The sequence below is a fragment of the Temnothorax longispinosus genome, chromosome 4, assembly GCF_030848805.1.
Source record: "Temnothorax longispinosus isolate EJ_2023e chromosome 4, Tlon_JGU_v1, whole genome shotgun sequence".
In the NCBI taxonomy this organism is placed as follows: domain Eukaryota; kingdom Metazoa; phylum Arthropoda; class Insecta; order Hymenoptera; family Formicidae; genus Temnothorax; species Temnothorax longispinosus.
Genome location: NC_092361.1, coordinates 10,401,004 through 10,418,082, shown reverse-complemented (window position 1 = coordinate 10,418,082; position 17,079 = coordinate 10,401,004). Strand labels below are relative to the sequence as shown.

The following is a 17,079-nucleotide window of genomic DNA, read 5'->3' as shown; positions in this document are numbered from 1 at the left end:
GTCGCAAAAAATCCTTTTGGTATATGTGTTTTCTATCTAAAAGGAACCTATTCTCAAAGTTTCACCTGAATCTGAGCATGGACGGTACGTTTTCAGAAGTTTCGCCGTTTCGTTCGAAAGTAAACTAAAAAACTAGCCACATAAATAAAACTTTGGGAGGTTGTTCTTTAACATATAATAAACCATCTCTTAAAATTTGAGACCTTGTTGCCATGTAAATTATTGCAAACAAGAAATATAAAAAATCATTTTTTAACATAGCTCTTATGGGAGGTTATTGAATTTTTATCAGAAATGATATGATATCTTTTAAGAAAAATTAGAGATGTTAATAAAAAACTGATCACTGAAAGATGAAATCACTTTCCAGTGGTATATGAAAGGTTGTGTGTTGCCATTTTTAAGAAATATTTGATCGAGAAAGTGATGATGCATGTGCGTGTCACGGAAGTAAAATGTCTATCCTGCGAACAAGCAGCTGCTCTGCGAACGAGCAGCTGTTCGACGCGCAAAATTCAAACGGGTCGAAAGACTGCATGTCACAAAGAGTATTGATATATAAAGTTCTAGCCATAATATTGTAATTAAATTATTATTAATTTTATTATTATGGGATAAAAGGATATTATATTTAAAAAATTTCACATATTTTATTTAGTTGTTAATTCAGAGAACTGAACAAAAAACATGTTATAAAAAATATATAATTTTAATTTCCAACAAAATAAACATTTCATAATTATAGAACGAAATCTAAATTAATAATATCAATATTGAACGAAAATCCAAACTAATAATATCAATATTTATAAAATAAAAAATGTCAATAATGCGGACTTAAATTTAAAGAACATTAAATAAAACTAATCGCTAGGAAATAGACTGTAAATTTTTTCTAAAATATTTTTATCTTTGGTTATTCTTGGTTTGCCATTAACATTTTCAGAGAATAACACGCGTAGTCCTTCTTTTCCATTATTTTCAAAAGCAAGCTGCATAACGTGCTGAGTGGTGCCAGCTTCGGCCATCTTATTTATTATTCTACTGGATAATTTATCTTTATATTGTTGCAAAGAAACCTTATTCGTAGTTTTTGTCGCTTTTAACTCTTCTTCGTTGATTTCCAAAAAACTTTTTGCATATTTTTTTATTACAGCCTCAGACTTTATAATCTCATGAATTAATTTTTTTAGAACTCGAACATCATCTATCACATTATGAAGCGACTGCGAATTTTCTTCGGAAAGGTAATCATGTAATAAACCATTGACTGAGAATTTTCCTTTTTGTTTTTTTCTTTCTGGAAGAATCTGGCGGAAAATTCTCAAAGAATCAGCAAATTCTTTTACAATACCACTTTATTCATCGTATAATTGGCATTGTTGCATCAACCTTGTTATTCTTGGATTGTCAAATCTACGTAAAAAATTCAAGTATTATAGGCAATTACATAATTAAGAATAAAGAACTTATAATAGAAAATAGGCGTATGTGAAACCGTTATGAGCAACTAGAATAAGGGGGCATTCAAAACTTCGACAATACTCTAAAATTGTTGACAAGCAACTCTTGCGGATACCGATTCTACACGATTTTCGTACAGATACAGTTCGCCTTGCAAAACGCGAAGCCCTGTGATCTGTGATGCTGTTTTTGAAATTGGTTTGGATGGAATAATATAAGCGTTAAAAGAACGCGTATCTGTGAATGCTTCGACTGCAATCTAAGAAAGAAAATAATATATAAATTTTCATTTATTGCAATAAGCTTTTCTGAAATATATCAGGACTTACTTGAACAATTTCGTCTTGGAGAGCAGTACCAGTTGTTTCTAAATCATAAATTAAAACCTTACAAGATTGCAGGTCAACTTTTTCTTGTGTAGAAACTTTAGGATGAGGGATAAAATTCGAGACTTCATTGAGAGCAAAGCCGCTTTCGTAAGTGATACCCTCTTTCCTATTGCAAACTGCATTTTTATGCCTCCGTGTTTTGGTCGAAATTTTATTGTTATGATTGGATTTTATCTGACGAAGTACATCCTTTTGTTTTCTCGTCGCAATACTTTTGTCGTTTTGCAGATATCCCATTTTTTCGAAAACCGAAGTAGAATATTGGCAGCCAATATTTTTTTGGTAGATAGCTGCTGTTTAGATAGTTGTAAGATAGAGCGAGATAGAAGAAGTTAGCAACAGCGCTCGGGTAGCGACAAAGGCCAGGGGAGCGCGGCTAGGAAAGTTAGGCCGATCGTGTTTTGTTGATTCCGGTCCGTGCTTGCTGCGAAGAAAGCGCGCGCGGCAGATCGTCGCAATATTCGGTAGCGAAAGCATCGTTTCGGGAATCGCTGAATTCCTCGGTCCGCATAATCGTGTATTCTCGGTGTATAAGGGATATATTTCGGAACAGTTGTATGCGAACGTTACACCGTGCGTGCGTGCGTTAGATACAGAAGATACAAAAAGGACAAATTACATTCCCGAGGAGATAAAGTTAAGGAAGCAGTACGACGTATTCACAGCTAAGGACGAGACGACGCTTGCCCCTGCGAGGATTGCGAGGCCACATCCCAGATTGTCTGCCCGGCGAATTAGCTGTTTGCCTCAATGCTAAGTACATCTGTTTATTTCCGATCGAATATTCTCGGATAAGCGTGTCTCACGCCTCGTTAATGCCTTTCCGACAAGCTTCGGATAAGTCGGTCCTACGGCTGCTATACGAATTACTTTCAATAGTGCGGATTATATTATTCGGTCGTGAAAAAGCCCACGCGGTGTTTCCGTGTTAATGGCGTGCATTTACGTTATAGATCTCGATGTATTCGTGTGAACGGCACGTGTCGAATTTCCTTTTATATATCTTTTGCGTTCATCACATATCTTTCATTATAATATTTGTCCTGACTTTCGACGTACCAAAAATAGATATGTGAATTCATTAGATATTCCGATTCTTTGCGTTTATTTTGACAAGTGATAACCTTTCTTTTAGTGTTATTTACTAGAACATTCACGATTTCGCGTTGATAATTAGTTCTTAAATCCTTCGATTCTCGTTACGTTCTCTACTTTACGATTACTAATCAATAGCGTTTATTATTTGGCTAACTCATATTCTAGATTTACGTGTGTAATATATTATTAAGATATTTCGTTATACTATATATGTTTGCTTTCCATATCAAGCGATCACACTCGCTTAAAATGTATTGTGCCCATTGCGACTAAACCTGCGGTTTGTTTATTATTCTTTTATCAGATAACATTAATTAAGGATATTTACACAATTTTGTCTACAATCCGATTCGGCTGACGTTTCATCCTGCTGCTCTGCGTAATTTACAAAGATATCTTCAGTGTAAAATAAATATTTTTTGTTTGAAGCTATTTACGTTTTCATTTTAATTAGTACACATTTTCGAAACATTCTTAAAACCGGGATTCGGATTCTTTACGCGAACTAGCATCGGATGGCTGAAAAGTCATACCATTTTAAACAGCTGCACTTACCCGGAAACACAGTGATTTAGATCCTGCGTAATGCCTTGACTTTTGGGTTTTTAGAGGCTATTATTGGGTTGAGTGATTCGTTCGATTGAGTTGAACCACACTGAGCTATTTTTTCAGAGCTCGCAGCATAACGACAAATCACTTCGTTTAGTCAAATTTTCAAATCAGGATCTGTTAAAGGTTTACCTTGTGGGAGATTCTTATGAACATAATCTTCATTAACAGTACCCTTACACCAATCACCGCATAGAGTGTGATCACCGTATGCATGAGGTACGACTGCTTGCAAAGATTGTTCAACCTTCACGGCATCTCCCTTATTTCGTTCTATGGCAATCGCAAAATTTTTACCAAAGTAATCGATAAGGACTGGGGACAATTTCATTGTATACAGACTACTCGTGAAACTTTTTTTTATATGATTGTAATCTGACCATTTTTCCACCTCAAAAGAAGCTGCTCTTCTAACTGAAGCAATCGTACGGCTATCCTCATCTCCTATCAATGTCTTAACGGCAACATTCTCTTGCATAAACAGTGGGTTGTTGGTAAATATTTCCACTGCTGTTTGCACAAGCTTTATCCAAGCCTGATCAAAATGAATACTATATAGAGAAGGACAAACACACAACCGAATAACTCTCAACTCTCAGTTTTTATAGGAAGAAAGATATAATTTTTATAAATGTCATAATAGTTTACATATGAGAAACAATTCATAATTCCAACATAACATGATTAGAAATAAAGAAGGTCGTCATCTTGGATATTGATATTTACTTAATAAGTTATATGCTTTTGAGTTTGGGATTTACAATTAAGAATTCAAAGAATCATTTCAGAATATTTCTTTATAAGATTTATACGAAGAGGCAATAAACTGATGCTTGACTTAAATGTCTTTGTCTTATTATAGTTAAATAGTTTAAGTTATAGTTCAATTTCTTAGTGACAAAAAAACTAGTGGTTTTGAATTAGATTTTAATATATATTTCTTCATGAATATTAAGGGATTTAATATTAAGAGTTAGATAATGACCTTCTAATCAACAATTATTCTTAAAACTAACATATTAGAATACATTCATTTATATAAATAAGACGTTCAAAATAATATTTCAAAAGATTAAAGTTTCACATCTTTCAACGTAAATAATTAGTATCCTTTTCATATATATGCAAATTTCATAACTACTTGACAGATCTTTAAGTATTTAGTCAAAACGTTATTAAGGTATTAAAATATTAATACATCTGAATGCAAGATCCGTTAGATATGACTTAATGATATCAAGAATTATTATACAAAAAGTCTTTTGAGAATCAATTGAGAGAGTAATCTTATTTGGAGGTTATTGTGAGTATTATTTAAGACGTTTCTATCGAAGTATGAGTATCTTGACAACATGATTTGAGTTTCTTCAGATGGAAGATCTTTCAAGATGGCGGTTGCAGAAGATGATACAGCAAGATTCTACAGACAGGGCTTGATATAAAGAAATCTGATGTGATAATTCCCCGGAAAATGAAGATAACATACCTTGTTGTTATTACGTAAGTTCCTGGAAATAATAGGTTAAGGATCTCCTTGATCCGAGATATCCTTTTAATCAATATATTTAGAGTCTTTTCAGTAGAGATTCTCTCGCGGAGATCGTAACATACGATTTCGCTATTTCGAGTTATTGACCAGCGGTAAGAAACCGAGAGAATCGTGTATTTCCAGCACGTCCTTGCTATCGTATCCTTCAAGAGATTCTAGACATATATTATCAGTCACCAGTAACCAGTATGAAAAAGATAGCAGGACGAGAATAGACCCGGCCGGAAATACCCCAAAAATTTACATACCGATATTTCAGAAAGAGTAACCAGAGAAATATCTCTCCGTTGGACAGGGAAGGGTCGGGAGTATGGCTGTTCCTTTAATGGGTATTGTTCCACGTTTCCAATCCTTTCCAGTGAGTTGTAATCGTTCCTTAGAGGTTTCCTCGAACTTATTTGTATCTCGTCACAGTATGCGTTTTCACATCCGATAAGTACCGAATACTTTATGAGAATGAGAATGCACCAGAAAAATAAATACTGTTTAATCGATATTAGCGTCGTCATGGTGAAACGCTTCAGAAGAAATATGAAGATCGAGACTCGCGCGATCGTTCGGCCCATGCCGGTTGAAAAAGAATAACGTCTGTCTGCGCGTACGTAACTTCAATAGATAGGAATGTTTCGCATAATACTCGCTCGTACTCTCGCTCGACTTCTCGATATAGTTTTCGATTACTCGACTCTCTCTCTCTCTCTCTCTCTCTCTCTTTCTCTTAATATTTAAACAACTGCCATATGAGCTTCCATTGACTTTGTAGATTATAATTTAGCCTACAATCATGATCACTGTGAGGGTGGCCGAGTTTACATAAACGACAATCTTTGCACCAAACAGCAAAAGAAAAAACTTTTCCGGAATAATATCCAATTGCAGTGCCGTGTCCTAGAATTTTCATTATATATTATATACATATATATATATATATATATATATATATGTATATAAGCAGAATCGGGCTCTGCATAAGTATTTGTAAGACGTACTGAAAATTACTGAGAGAAGTTTTTTTTAATCTTTCGATATAAAATTATCTTACTGATGTTCAAACTATTGTAGGAACGTCCATTTCCACGCTTCTGCCAACCACTGTGGTATGCTGATTTCAAATATGTTATTTTTTTATTATCAGTTTGTCCTTTGAGATCTTCATTTGTTCTACTTTTGATAAATAGTGAAATTTTTTACAAGGAGATTTTTGACAAGGAAATTTTAATAAGCTCGAAACACATGTTGTATAAAACATTGAATTTTTTTTATTCAAATAAAGGCAAGTAAATAATTGTAAATAGAAATCACATATGTACAATTTAAATATAAATATAAATATACGGTATATACTTACAAGTATACGTATAAGTATATTTGTATAGAAGATACTTATACTATATAGAAGATTGAATTAATTATAATGTAAAATTGATTTCAAATAGATTTTTAAATTTAGAGATCTTACGGATTTTGTTCTGGCTCGTTTTCTAAGGTTAATTTTTTCTCCAACCGAATAGCTTCAATGCAAGATTCCTTTGCTACTTCTTCTATAACAACGCCAACTTTTCTCTCATATTTTTTCAAAGTTGGTGCTGACACAATAGGTACATCAATAGACGATAACACTGCAGTGTTTATGTGGGACTCGCCAATACCTCCATCAATAAGTCCTACAATTTATAAATAATAGTTAAATTATTCACAATTATTAGCATTTTTAAACATATTACATATGTAATATATTGACTTACCAAAAGCTAATTTGGCGTTGACTTCATATGTTCTGTCTTTCTTATTATAATCGTTGGTATGAACTGAGTGAATACGTTGACATTGCATACACTTTACATAAAAACAAGGTAAATAATGAGCTATGAGAGCCAACGCAGGATCTAATATGCGAAAATTATAATTAACAAATTCTTAGTCAATACATTAAAATATTAACAAATTAAAAATTATCAAACGTTTCTGCCCTGAATTGGGCCCTCTTCAGTGATAGTAGTCAAAGAACGCATATACGATGTATAAGAAATTAAATTAATAAACACGTGAGCGGTGGTATCGCAACGAGCTGACACAAAGACGTAAGCACAGATATAGGAAAAGTTCGTATTCTTGAGAACATCGAGCGCGCATCTCGAATCCGCGATGTTATAAAGCGTATGTCAGGCCCGCGTCCGTGCAGCAAACGACTGTGAGAGTCAATCTCGTCTTCCATAGCAGAGGGAGACGAAAGGTGGCAAACTGTGGCCCGGCAGAACTGCAGAATGCAGTGAATGTTAAGAACTGTATAATAGATAGAAAAGTAATTGACTTACTGCATGCTACACGAACAGCGGTCTAAACGTATCAAATGGTATTCATAGCCATTCTCCATCCGGAGAGAGCGATCTGTAGTCGTCGGTGTCAGAACTACTAATGCGAGTTCGAAGGACGCACGCCGTGAACTCGGAGACACGCAAGCAAAAACAAACAGGCATATAGGCGAAAATACAAACAGCCGCACAAAAGAAATTAAAGAATTTATTTAAACAGTAGAGCGGTGTTTTATTTTATTTATTAGCGGAATGTAAGCCTCGCCTAAAAAGGCAGTGTCCGTATGTAAGTTAATGCCATTATGTTGTAAGCCAATATGTAACATTTCAGAGACCAAGCGTCTGACATGGAACGGTTCTTTGTCGAGAATTGCAGCATTCCCGAAATCAAACTTGTGGTTATTATCCACGCAATGCATCTGTACCACCGAATGTCCCCCAGGATTTACTCGTTTATGTTCTCTAATACGAGTTCCCAAAAGTCTGCCAGTCTGTCCAGTATAGGAAGCGTCGCAATCAGTGCAATTAATGCGATACACAACATTGCTCTGAGAAGCATTATCGACTATGTCCTTATGTACTTTGATGAGACCATTAAGTCGGTTAAAACCGTATAAACTCAATTTTCTGTCTACAATGCTAGTGAGATGGGTAAACTTCTCTGAAATATTTTTTACATACGGAACAGACAGGTAAGACTTGCTTGTTAGATCTTCATCGTCGGAAGATCTCGATGGAGATCTTTTGTGAAGAGATTTAAGTTTTTCCAAAACGAATCGCGAAAACAAAATTCAGCGGGTAACCATTTTCGAGTAAGAGTGTAACAGCCAGAGACAGATTTTTTTGGTGGAAAATAGGATGGGATAGTCTAAAAGCTCTGTCAATTAGTCCCAAAACTACTCCTCTTTTTAAATTATTTGGTGAGAATCGCTCTTTGTTAAAGACCGCTAGAGAATAAATTGTTAATAAAAAATTAATAACAATTAAGAGAAACCGCGTCTTGTCGCAAATACTTGCTAAATTATTCTGTTATTACAAGAACGTGATTCCCTAAAAATTTAAAGAGAATCGCTCTTTGCTGTCGACCGCTAGAGAATAAGTTGTTAATAAAAAATTAATAATAATTAAGGGAAACCGCGTCTTGTCGCAAATACTTGCTAAATTGTTTTGTTGTCACAAGAACGTGATTCCCTAAAAATTTGGAGAGAATCACTCTTTACTATATTCTACAGCTATTTATCGAATAATCAATAACAATTAAAACATATTTTTATATCAAATCGATTTCAAAAACAGTTTGAATATTGTTAAAAAAAATATATAGACATATTTAATCTTTATTAATTAATTATATCTTGAAAAAGCTCAGTGGCCGATAATAATTAGCTATACCCACAAAAATAAAAGAAAAAGGATAAAAATAAACATATAAAAAGATATTTTTATTTGTTTTTAATTTTCAGAATAAAAACTCGTATTTATTTTATATATCTACATATTTCATTAATTTATAGTCTCAAATTATTTAAAGCATTATTATTTATCACATTGCTTGAGAAAGGATTTAAAAAAAACTTAAGGGCACGGAGATTCGAACCCATAATGTCGAGACTACGAAGTTGACACAAAACCACTCCGCCAAATTTCATATGACAGATATCCCTCCCGGCCTCCGGCGTCGCTCGCCACAACGTGAACATCGATCACAACGACTCTAGTGGCTATTAGAGAACTTAAAAACAACTTCATTAAGCGACCTACCCCCACCACTGAAGTTTCCAGACCTATATGTAAGACCGTGGGTCTTGCAATCAAGACAACATTAATCAATCGACCATTTATAATTATTATTATAAACTACTTATAAAAATTAATGGGAACATTATCAATATTAATAATTTGTATTTATATAAGATGTTTAGGAAAAACCATAATGTATTTTATCAAGTTTTATGTGAGTTGTATTATTGACTAACGATGTCACTTTAGAGCCATCTTAACTGGTCTGCACCAAATAAACGTTAACGCGCCTATATGTATTCCTGCTAAATGTAAAGAAACAGAAAAAACAGACTTTAATTAATAAATCTGTAAAAAATAACAAGAAAGAGAACATATCTTTTGAATGTGAGAATGATGAGACTGTTGTTGAAGAAGAAAATCTGCATGGTCAGGAGAAAGAGAATTCAGCCTCATGTACAGTAAGTTCCATATAGTTTCTAACGCGATAATTGTGAGGTAATAATGTATAAACTATTTCATTTTCAAGTAGCATGAAAATTGGGATCATGCCCATTAAACTTTCTAAAGTGGTGTCTTCAAAATTTCCTTGCATGATTTTTTATCCTTTTATTAAAAGGCAAGTTTCCCTCTCCCAGATTTGAGACTGCATCTGCCTCTGACTTCATGTAATTTTAATGTTACATGTGGCTTTAGTGTCCAAATAAAAAAACCTCTCTCCATTACAACAAATATAATCATGAATATAATATAATAATATAATCATGAATGCCTTGTATTGAGAGCTTATTGAGGCTATATATTCCTGCAGAATACACTGAAAAGGAAGAGAGTGATTGTAACAAGTTGCTTTGCAACAAAATCGAAGAAAGAAAAAATATACAGCAGTAGTGAGAGTGAGAGTGACTCTACAGAAAAGAATAAAGAGCAAAAGATTCAGATTAAGGTTGCTTCAATTCTATGTAAAAAATTCTATCTTTTATTTTTACTGAAAGGTTATAATATTCACTCATTTTGCAGGATGAAGAAGCTGAACAAATATCTTTATCCAGTAGATCTGAGGAAGAGATTGATAATATTAAAGATAAACAAACAAAGAAAGTAAATATTTTTCTTGCAAAACTTTTATGCATCATAACTATTACTATTATTTCTTTACTGAATTTTAATTTTTTTACAGGTAGCGGCTCGCTTAGCTGCCATGCTTGATATAAAGGTTCTTACAAAGCTAGCCTCTTTAAATTCATCCATACCTTTATCTGAGGAAAACCTTCAGTCACTCTTGTTTCCTCAGAATGAAGGTATACATATATTCAGCTTTGGTGTACTTTATTCGACCCAACTGGCCAATTTTATTAAATAGAACGCTACGTTTCGACCTCGGGTTTAGGTCCTTTTCAAGCGTCACAAGTACAAATTATTAATTAGTTAGGCATAATGCCTGCAACGCCACATCTAAAACATAATTTGTTTGTTGAGAATTACAATATATAAAAGACCGTTGACACGGCATATTTGATCGTTCATCGTCAAAGAACTTGTCAAGTCGGAGATGTTACTGTTAATGTGCGGACACGGAGAACAACAAAACAGTACCGCTTAAAGCGATCAAGAGGGGGGGGGGAACAGAGTAAGAAGTGGGAAATTATGTCTCTTCTATAATACGTTCGTAGAGAGCGTTGAGCTTCTCTGTGTCTCTTTGTAAATTTATATTATCGTTGAATTTTTTTATAAAAAACATTTCTGCTATTTCCCTCTTCTTAGTCTGTTTCTCCTTGTGTAAAATTACTGGTTTATTCCAGTCGAAGTCGTGTCCATATGACGTTCTGTGACAACTAACCACGGAATGATTACTGACGTTCTTCTTTATATCATTCTGGTGCTCCCTGAGACGCGTGCATAAATGCCGTTTCGTTTGTCCGATGTACGCAGCATTACAGTCTTTGCAGTTTATTTTATAAACTAATTCGCTTTGATTAAAATCATCTATCCTGTCTTTCCCTCTTTTTATTATGCAGTCGAGTTTTTTAGGGACCGTATATTGAGTATTAATATTGACTTTCTTTAGATCTCGACTTATGGACTCACTCAGATCTTTCACATATGGTAACGGTATACTATTCTTTGGATCAAAAATTATTTTACTATCCTCGGACGTATTTCGTGTTTTAAGGTAATTTAATCTTTTGGCAATGTATTTATTAATGATTGACTTTGGAAAACAGTTGTTAGTCAAGATATCTTTAACAATTTTGATGTTAGAGTTATGGAATTTTTTGTCAGAGAGTATAATAGCGCGGTCAACTAAGCTTGTGATGGTGTTTATTTTGTATTTTAACGGGTGATTCGAATAAAAGTTTGTATATTGTCCAGAAAATGTAGGTTTACTGTACCAATTCGTTATCAAAGTATTGCCATTTCGGATCACCGTTGTGTCAAGAAAGTTAAGTGACACGTCCTTTTCCGTTTTATATGTGAATTTCAATCTGGGGTGATAGTTATTAAAAGCTCTTAGTATTATGTCAACTTTAAGTTTAGGGACAACCGCAAAGATGTCATCAACATATCTGAAAAAAATCAGGATATCGAAATCTAGCAAGTTCAAGCAGTGCGTCTCCAGATCATCCATTACAATGTCGGAGACATGTGGAGACAAAGGAGACCCCATGGGGCTGCCGAAAATCTGCTCATAAATCGCACCGTTAAAACTGAAGCTAGTGGAGGATAGAATCAAGTCAATAGCATATAAAAATTGTTGTAAATTTAAGTCTGTTTTTTTTTCAAAATGTGACTCCATCTTTTCTCTATTCCCTTAAGCACCAGATCTTTTGGAATGTTCGTGAAAAGTGCAGTAACGTCAAGTGAAATGAGTATTTCATTCTCCTTTATCTATCTGTTATTAATAAAATTAACGAAAGACCAGCTATCTTTTACATGCGACTTCGGTTTCGGGATAGATGAGTGTAAAATTATTTGTAAGAGTTTTGCTACATTGTGAAGGTATATATGTTTCTGTTTTTTTTTTGCAATGTTCTTTAATGGACACTTATTACAAAGTTTATATGCCCACAGGTAAAAATAAGACTTCTGGAGAAGATATTCACAATAATGGAGACTGGAGCTAACAATGTGCAATTGGCATTGAATCCTGCTACGAAAGAAATTGTATCACTTAAGTATGATGAATCTGGAGCTGGTTCTTTAGGCCTCGTTGTTAGTGAATGTTCCAACAAAATTAAACCATCATCTGGATCATATCATCAAAGGGAAACCTAATCAGTGATGACGTATACTGCATATCAAAGATATACAAGGCTGCAGAGGAGTCAAACTCGGCTACTAAAGCAGTCAGACGTCTATTGGAGGGTGTTTACATTGGAGTCGCTTCTTCAGTGTACTATGTCTGGTCTTCTACCAAGAAGAAAGGGTCGTTAAGCCTATGCAGACCCAAGTTCTATTAAAAAAGTTCTAGAATCTGCTTGAGTAGATGCAATTATTGGTAAGTTTAGAATATATTAAGTTTTATTTACTAGCGTTGATGGAAAATATGGTCTTTACAATTGCTCATAAATACCCTCAATTTTCTAGATAAGGCTTTCGAATGGCAGAAATTGAAACATTGGCGCCCTAAAAAGGATTCCACTCAATTACGAAGTGCTATGGCAGTGCGTTTCTGCGAAATCAGAGAGAGAGAGAGAGAGAGAGAGAGAGAGAGAGAGAGAGAGAGAGAGAGAGAGAGAGAGAGCAAAAGCGCCACAGAGTATAAATATGACAAAGGATTTTATTGTTTTAGCGATTCTTCTATATAGTATCGATCTTCAGTTTGATTAAGTATATAAAGAATTTCTCCATTTTTATTTTTTTGAGCTAGCAAATTGTATTCTTGGTTTTTATGATTGTGATTAATATTTTGTGCCACTGGATCAATCTTTTTAGTCAGATCTTTTTGTCGCTAGCGATTAATATTTGTTTTTATGATTACTGCCTAAGAGTTGCATTTCGTTAATTTTATCAGAAGTTTACTTATCTTTTTTTTTGTATCACTGGATTTAAAGCAAACCAATATAAACACAATAATTGTAATTTATAAACGTTTTTTTTTATCTTATAACTCATTCTCTGTTGATACCATATTCTCTAATCTCATTATTATCCTAATTAGCAGACAATGTTTTTTAAACGTTTGAAAAATATTTGAAAATCAGTTTCAAACACATATTAAAAAACGTTTGTAAAACATTGCCTGTTGATTGAGACCGCAACATTTCGGCAAGCTACAACAGGGGCTGGATTCTTGAATTTATTCGCAAGAGAAAGGTATGTGCAAATTCTACTCTTACAGAAAAGTAGCAAGTTGATCGCATGGCTTTTAGTTAATCAACTTGCAACTTTTCTATAAGAGCAGAATTTCCGCATACGTTTTTCTCGCGAATAAATTCAAGGATTCAGCTTCAGGTGCGCGCGCGCTGTGCCTTAAAAGCCTCATTAAGAACGTGTAAAGGTCTATTTGAATTCAACATATTAAGAACATATAAAAGTCCTATTTGAATTTAATGAAATTTGAATAAGATTTACAACTTATTAATTTCATATATGGTTTCAATAAGATTAATATTTAAATTGAATATATTAGCTAATTAAATCCTTATTAAGCCAAATTAAATACGAATATTTTGATGATAAAATGATACTATAAGAAGTACGTATATATACTTTGTATACTACGAAACATACGTACGAGTATACACGTCGATTAAGAATATACGTCATGTATTCATATGTGTTTGAGATTTTTAATCGAAATGTATATCGGCATTTCTTCTTATATTCTTAATTAAGTTTTATATATAGAACAAATATGAGGCATATTAATGCAGTTATTCAGCATTAATTTAAATCAAATAAAATTTAAATGGAGATTTTATTAAGGTCCATATAAAGTTCATATTTAACTTTTTTCCGCGGGTAGTCTGCGCATTATGCGTTAATCCGAGAGCACCTTACAAAGATGCTACCTTATTGATTATTTCGTAATGTATGAGTGTAAGTATATCAGTACAAGAATGCTTTGTTGTCATAGCGACTAGTCAACAATTTGAAATAGCTTATATCCAGAGGCACAGAAACATTCCTTGAACCGTCATATTGTCACTACAGTCGTATAAGAAACCTTGATTACACTAATTAGCTAATTTAGAAATTTGCAAAAAGTTCGCAAGTTCTTGAATCATAGAGTAAATTTTAAGAACTAAAAAATTAGTTTACAACAATATTTATCTCGTAAAATCGCAAGATTTATTTACATATATTTATCGACAAGTTTTAATTTCGCTGATACATCATGATGGATATAGACATGAATGCTGAATTGGACGGTGTAAGTAATTACTTATAAAATATATCTAACTACTAATTTATTGTTTAATTCTTTATGGCATGTTTTTATATGACTCAAGAGCTTTTATATATTAAAAAGCAGAAAAAATTTAATATTACTTGCGTAATCCCGTTTTATCTTGAATATCATGTTTATTGAAATGTGAAATAATTTGGATAAGTGATAATTATTTATCATAATATTTTATAATGGCAATAAAATGATACTGCTTTCAGGATGATGGAAGTGAAACCAGTCAACCATCCTCAGAAAGAAGTTCGGCAAGTAGCACGTTTTGTACTTTGGAGAAAGATTATGCAAGGGTAAGAGCTTTTGTTTGCGAAAATTATTAAAATGTATTTGCCTGTTTATTGTATTTTACTTAATTGTATCATAATTATCATAGATCTATATAGTTTATTTTTTTAATTTTAGTTTTTGTGTATATATTTTCCTATATATTTGCTTTTTCATATATTAGCAATATTTTGCTAAAAAATATGTATTTTAAACATTTTAATTTTTTATAGCTATAAACATTCTTTAAAGGTCAAATATAAGTTATTATATAATTAATTTTATAATAAACAATTTACTTTTAATAGACTTTATGTATTGATCTATACAATATAAAAAGAACTGTGCTTTTTATCGCAATATTAATATAAACTCACTAACAATATAATTAGAAAAAGAAATATATAAAAAATACAAATAAATAGACTTATAATTATGATTTATCTATTCATACATGCATATATTTAAATCGCATTCTGTCTAACCTAACTATTAGAGTTAGATCCATGTTTCTTCATTAATAAATAATATAGAAAGTTAGTAAATATGCATAAAAAATCAATACTCATCGATTTTATCGCTACTTAAGTATGTTGTAGGGGAAGTCTTTCTAAGTAATTCTACGCAAGAAAAAAGTGAGGGACAACATTGGTTTAGAAGATATAGCAAATTAAAGTTTCACAATTTTAATGCTAAAAGTAATTTGCCGGTATATATGTGTATAGACAATACACATGTAGGTGGAGGAAGGGCTACTGCCCCTCTCCTGCAAGCAGGGATGAGTGAGGATGGACCTTGGTTCGCGTAGAAAATTAAAAACCCGTTTTTTCTTTTTTCTTCGCTTTGTGTGGAAATACGTATGTATCGTGTGAAAATCAATATCTGTAACAGAAATAATTTGTTAAAGCAGAGAATAGTTAATATATTCAAAAGTATATATACAACATTATATTTTAAAATGTATAAATACAAATTACAAAGTATTCTTTGCTTTAACAATGGCAAAAGCATAAATTGTTGTTTTTTATTATTGTATGATTCCACATGGATTTGCAACTTCCCACACGAAGCGAGGTTTATCCCACCCTTTCTTATAAAGCAAAACAAGATCTATTATTGTACAGTTCGGGTTTTAACTTTCCACCCCTATATGTCTACTGTCTATACACACATATCGAAAATTACTTTTCTTAGAACTAATGTTATTTTATAATACCTAAAAAGAGTAATAAGATAGAAAGACCTCCCCTACAACATATTTAAGTAGCGATAAAATCGGTACTGACCTTTTATGCATATTTACCAGAAAGTTTAACAAAAATAGGTAAAACAATGTTTTTTGTATAATTTTAAAGTACATTTTATTACAAAGTCCTATTAAAGAATTATGAGCAAAGAAGAAGATCCAATAGAACCCAATAAATATTAGATAGCATATTCTATATATTTCATTAATACATGTTCTTTACATCACGGCTTTTTACAACCCGAGGAGTCTCTGTATCTTATATGATCCAACGTAGCGCACAATATAGACATGTATGACGTTTATCGAGTTTGTATTGAAAAAAATATGTTTGTACACACATTTAAAAATTTAAAATCAAATAAGTAATTTATTAGCAGTTTTAAAATTGCCTTTATTTATGTTCTTTTTTTACTAATATTAAAATGCATTTTTCCATTATAGGTATATGTTAAAATATTTAATATCTTATTTTTTCCAGTATATTATCTTTCCAGTATAGTGAAATTAATTAAATTAACAATCAAATTAATAAAATATGTAGAATGTGCTATCTAATATTTGTTGTATTTTATTATATTTTCTTCCTTGTTCATAATTTTTTAATAGAATTTTGTAATCAAATGTACTAGAAAACTCTTAAAATAAACATTGTTTTTCCTGTTTTTATTAAATTAAATTTACTTACTTTATAAAGAACTATGTGAAATGCAAACTTAAGTCTGTAAAACAAGTCTTAGATGTTTATCTCTTGATAGCAAGATAGATAGTAATGCTATATAGAATTGCAACTATTATTTATGAAATTCTAAAATTTTTCTATGGCAGTTCTAATTAAAATCCATAAATGCTGATTGAAATTTTTTAATCTCAGATTTAAGTCTATATTCCTATTAATGTCCCAAATAGCATACTACAATTAAAAATATATCTTCATTTATCTATAGATAACGAATGAAATGAGTTCTAATAAAGCACTAGCTCCCTTTGAAGCTGAA

General features: G+C 32.4%; 2 protein-coding genes across 4 annotated transcripts in view; one reads left to right on the top strand and one right to left on the bottom strand.

The window, feature by feature from the left end:
- Nucleotides 1–752: 752 nt before the first annotated feature.
- On the bottom strand, nucleotides 753–5,665 carry LOC139812028 (uncharacterized). 3 transcript variants are annotated; one of them, XM_071776642.1, is made up of 3 exons: nucleotides 5,358–5,665; nucleotides 5,047–5,264; nucleotides 753–4,111 (listed from the first exon to the last, which is right to left on the bottom strand). In XM_071776642.1, the coding sequence occupies exons 1-3, from the start codon at nucleotides 5,616–5,618 to the stop codon at nucleotides 3,658–3,660; spliced, it is 933 nt and encodes a 310-aa protein (XP_071632743.1). In that variant the 5' UTR covers nucleotides 5,619–5,665; the 3' UTR covers nucleotides 753–3,657. The 3 variants fall into 3 exon arrangements, 2 of the variants coding, with proteins under 2 accessions (XP_071632743.1, XP_071632744.1); XM_071776643.1 differs by having other exon boundaries at nucleotides 5,047–5,252; XR_011731806.1 differs by lacking the exon at nucleotides 753–4,111 and adding an exon at nucleotides 4,561–4,980.
- Nucleotides 5,666–13,981: 8,316 nt separating this feature from the next.
- Nucleotides 13,982–17,079, top strand: part of LOC139812081 (cilia- and flagella-associated protein 58) — a 346,663-nt gene continuing 343,565 nt past the window's right edge. Inside the window, exons 1-3 of the mRNA XM_071776708.1 lie at nucleotides 13,982–14,538; nucleotides 14,775–14,861; nucleotides 17,029–17,073. Of these exons, the coding sequence (XP_071632809.1) occupies nucleotides 14,503–14,538; nucleotides 14,775–14,861; nucleotides 17,029–17,073 (168 nt within the window). The 5' untranslated portion in view covers nucleotides 13,982–14,502. The remainder of the gene's footprint in view (nucleotides 14,539–14,774; nucleotides 14,862–17,028; nucleotides 17,074–17,079) is intronic.

What these genes read in the sequence shown, in the direction of transcription:
- LOC139812028 (XM_071776642.1), bottom strand. Translation starts at nt 5,618, where the DNA reads ATGACGACGCTAATATCGATTAAACAGTATTTATTTTTCTGGTGCATT. An exon ending in TTACTCTTTCTGAAATATCG is followed by an intron (nt 5,265 to 5,357) that starts GTATGTAAATTT and finishes ATATATGTCTAG; the next exon opens with AATCTCTTGAAGGATACGAT. An exon ending in ACTTACGTAATAACAACAAG is followed by an intron (nt 4,112 to 5,046) that starts GTATGTTATCTT and finishes TTCTCTATATAG; the next exon opens with TATTCATTTTGATCAGGCTT.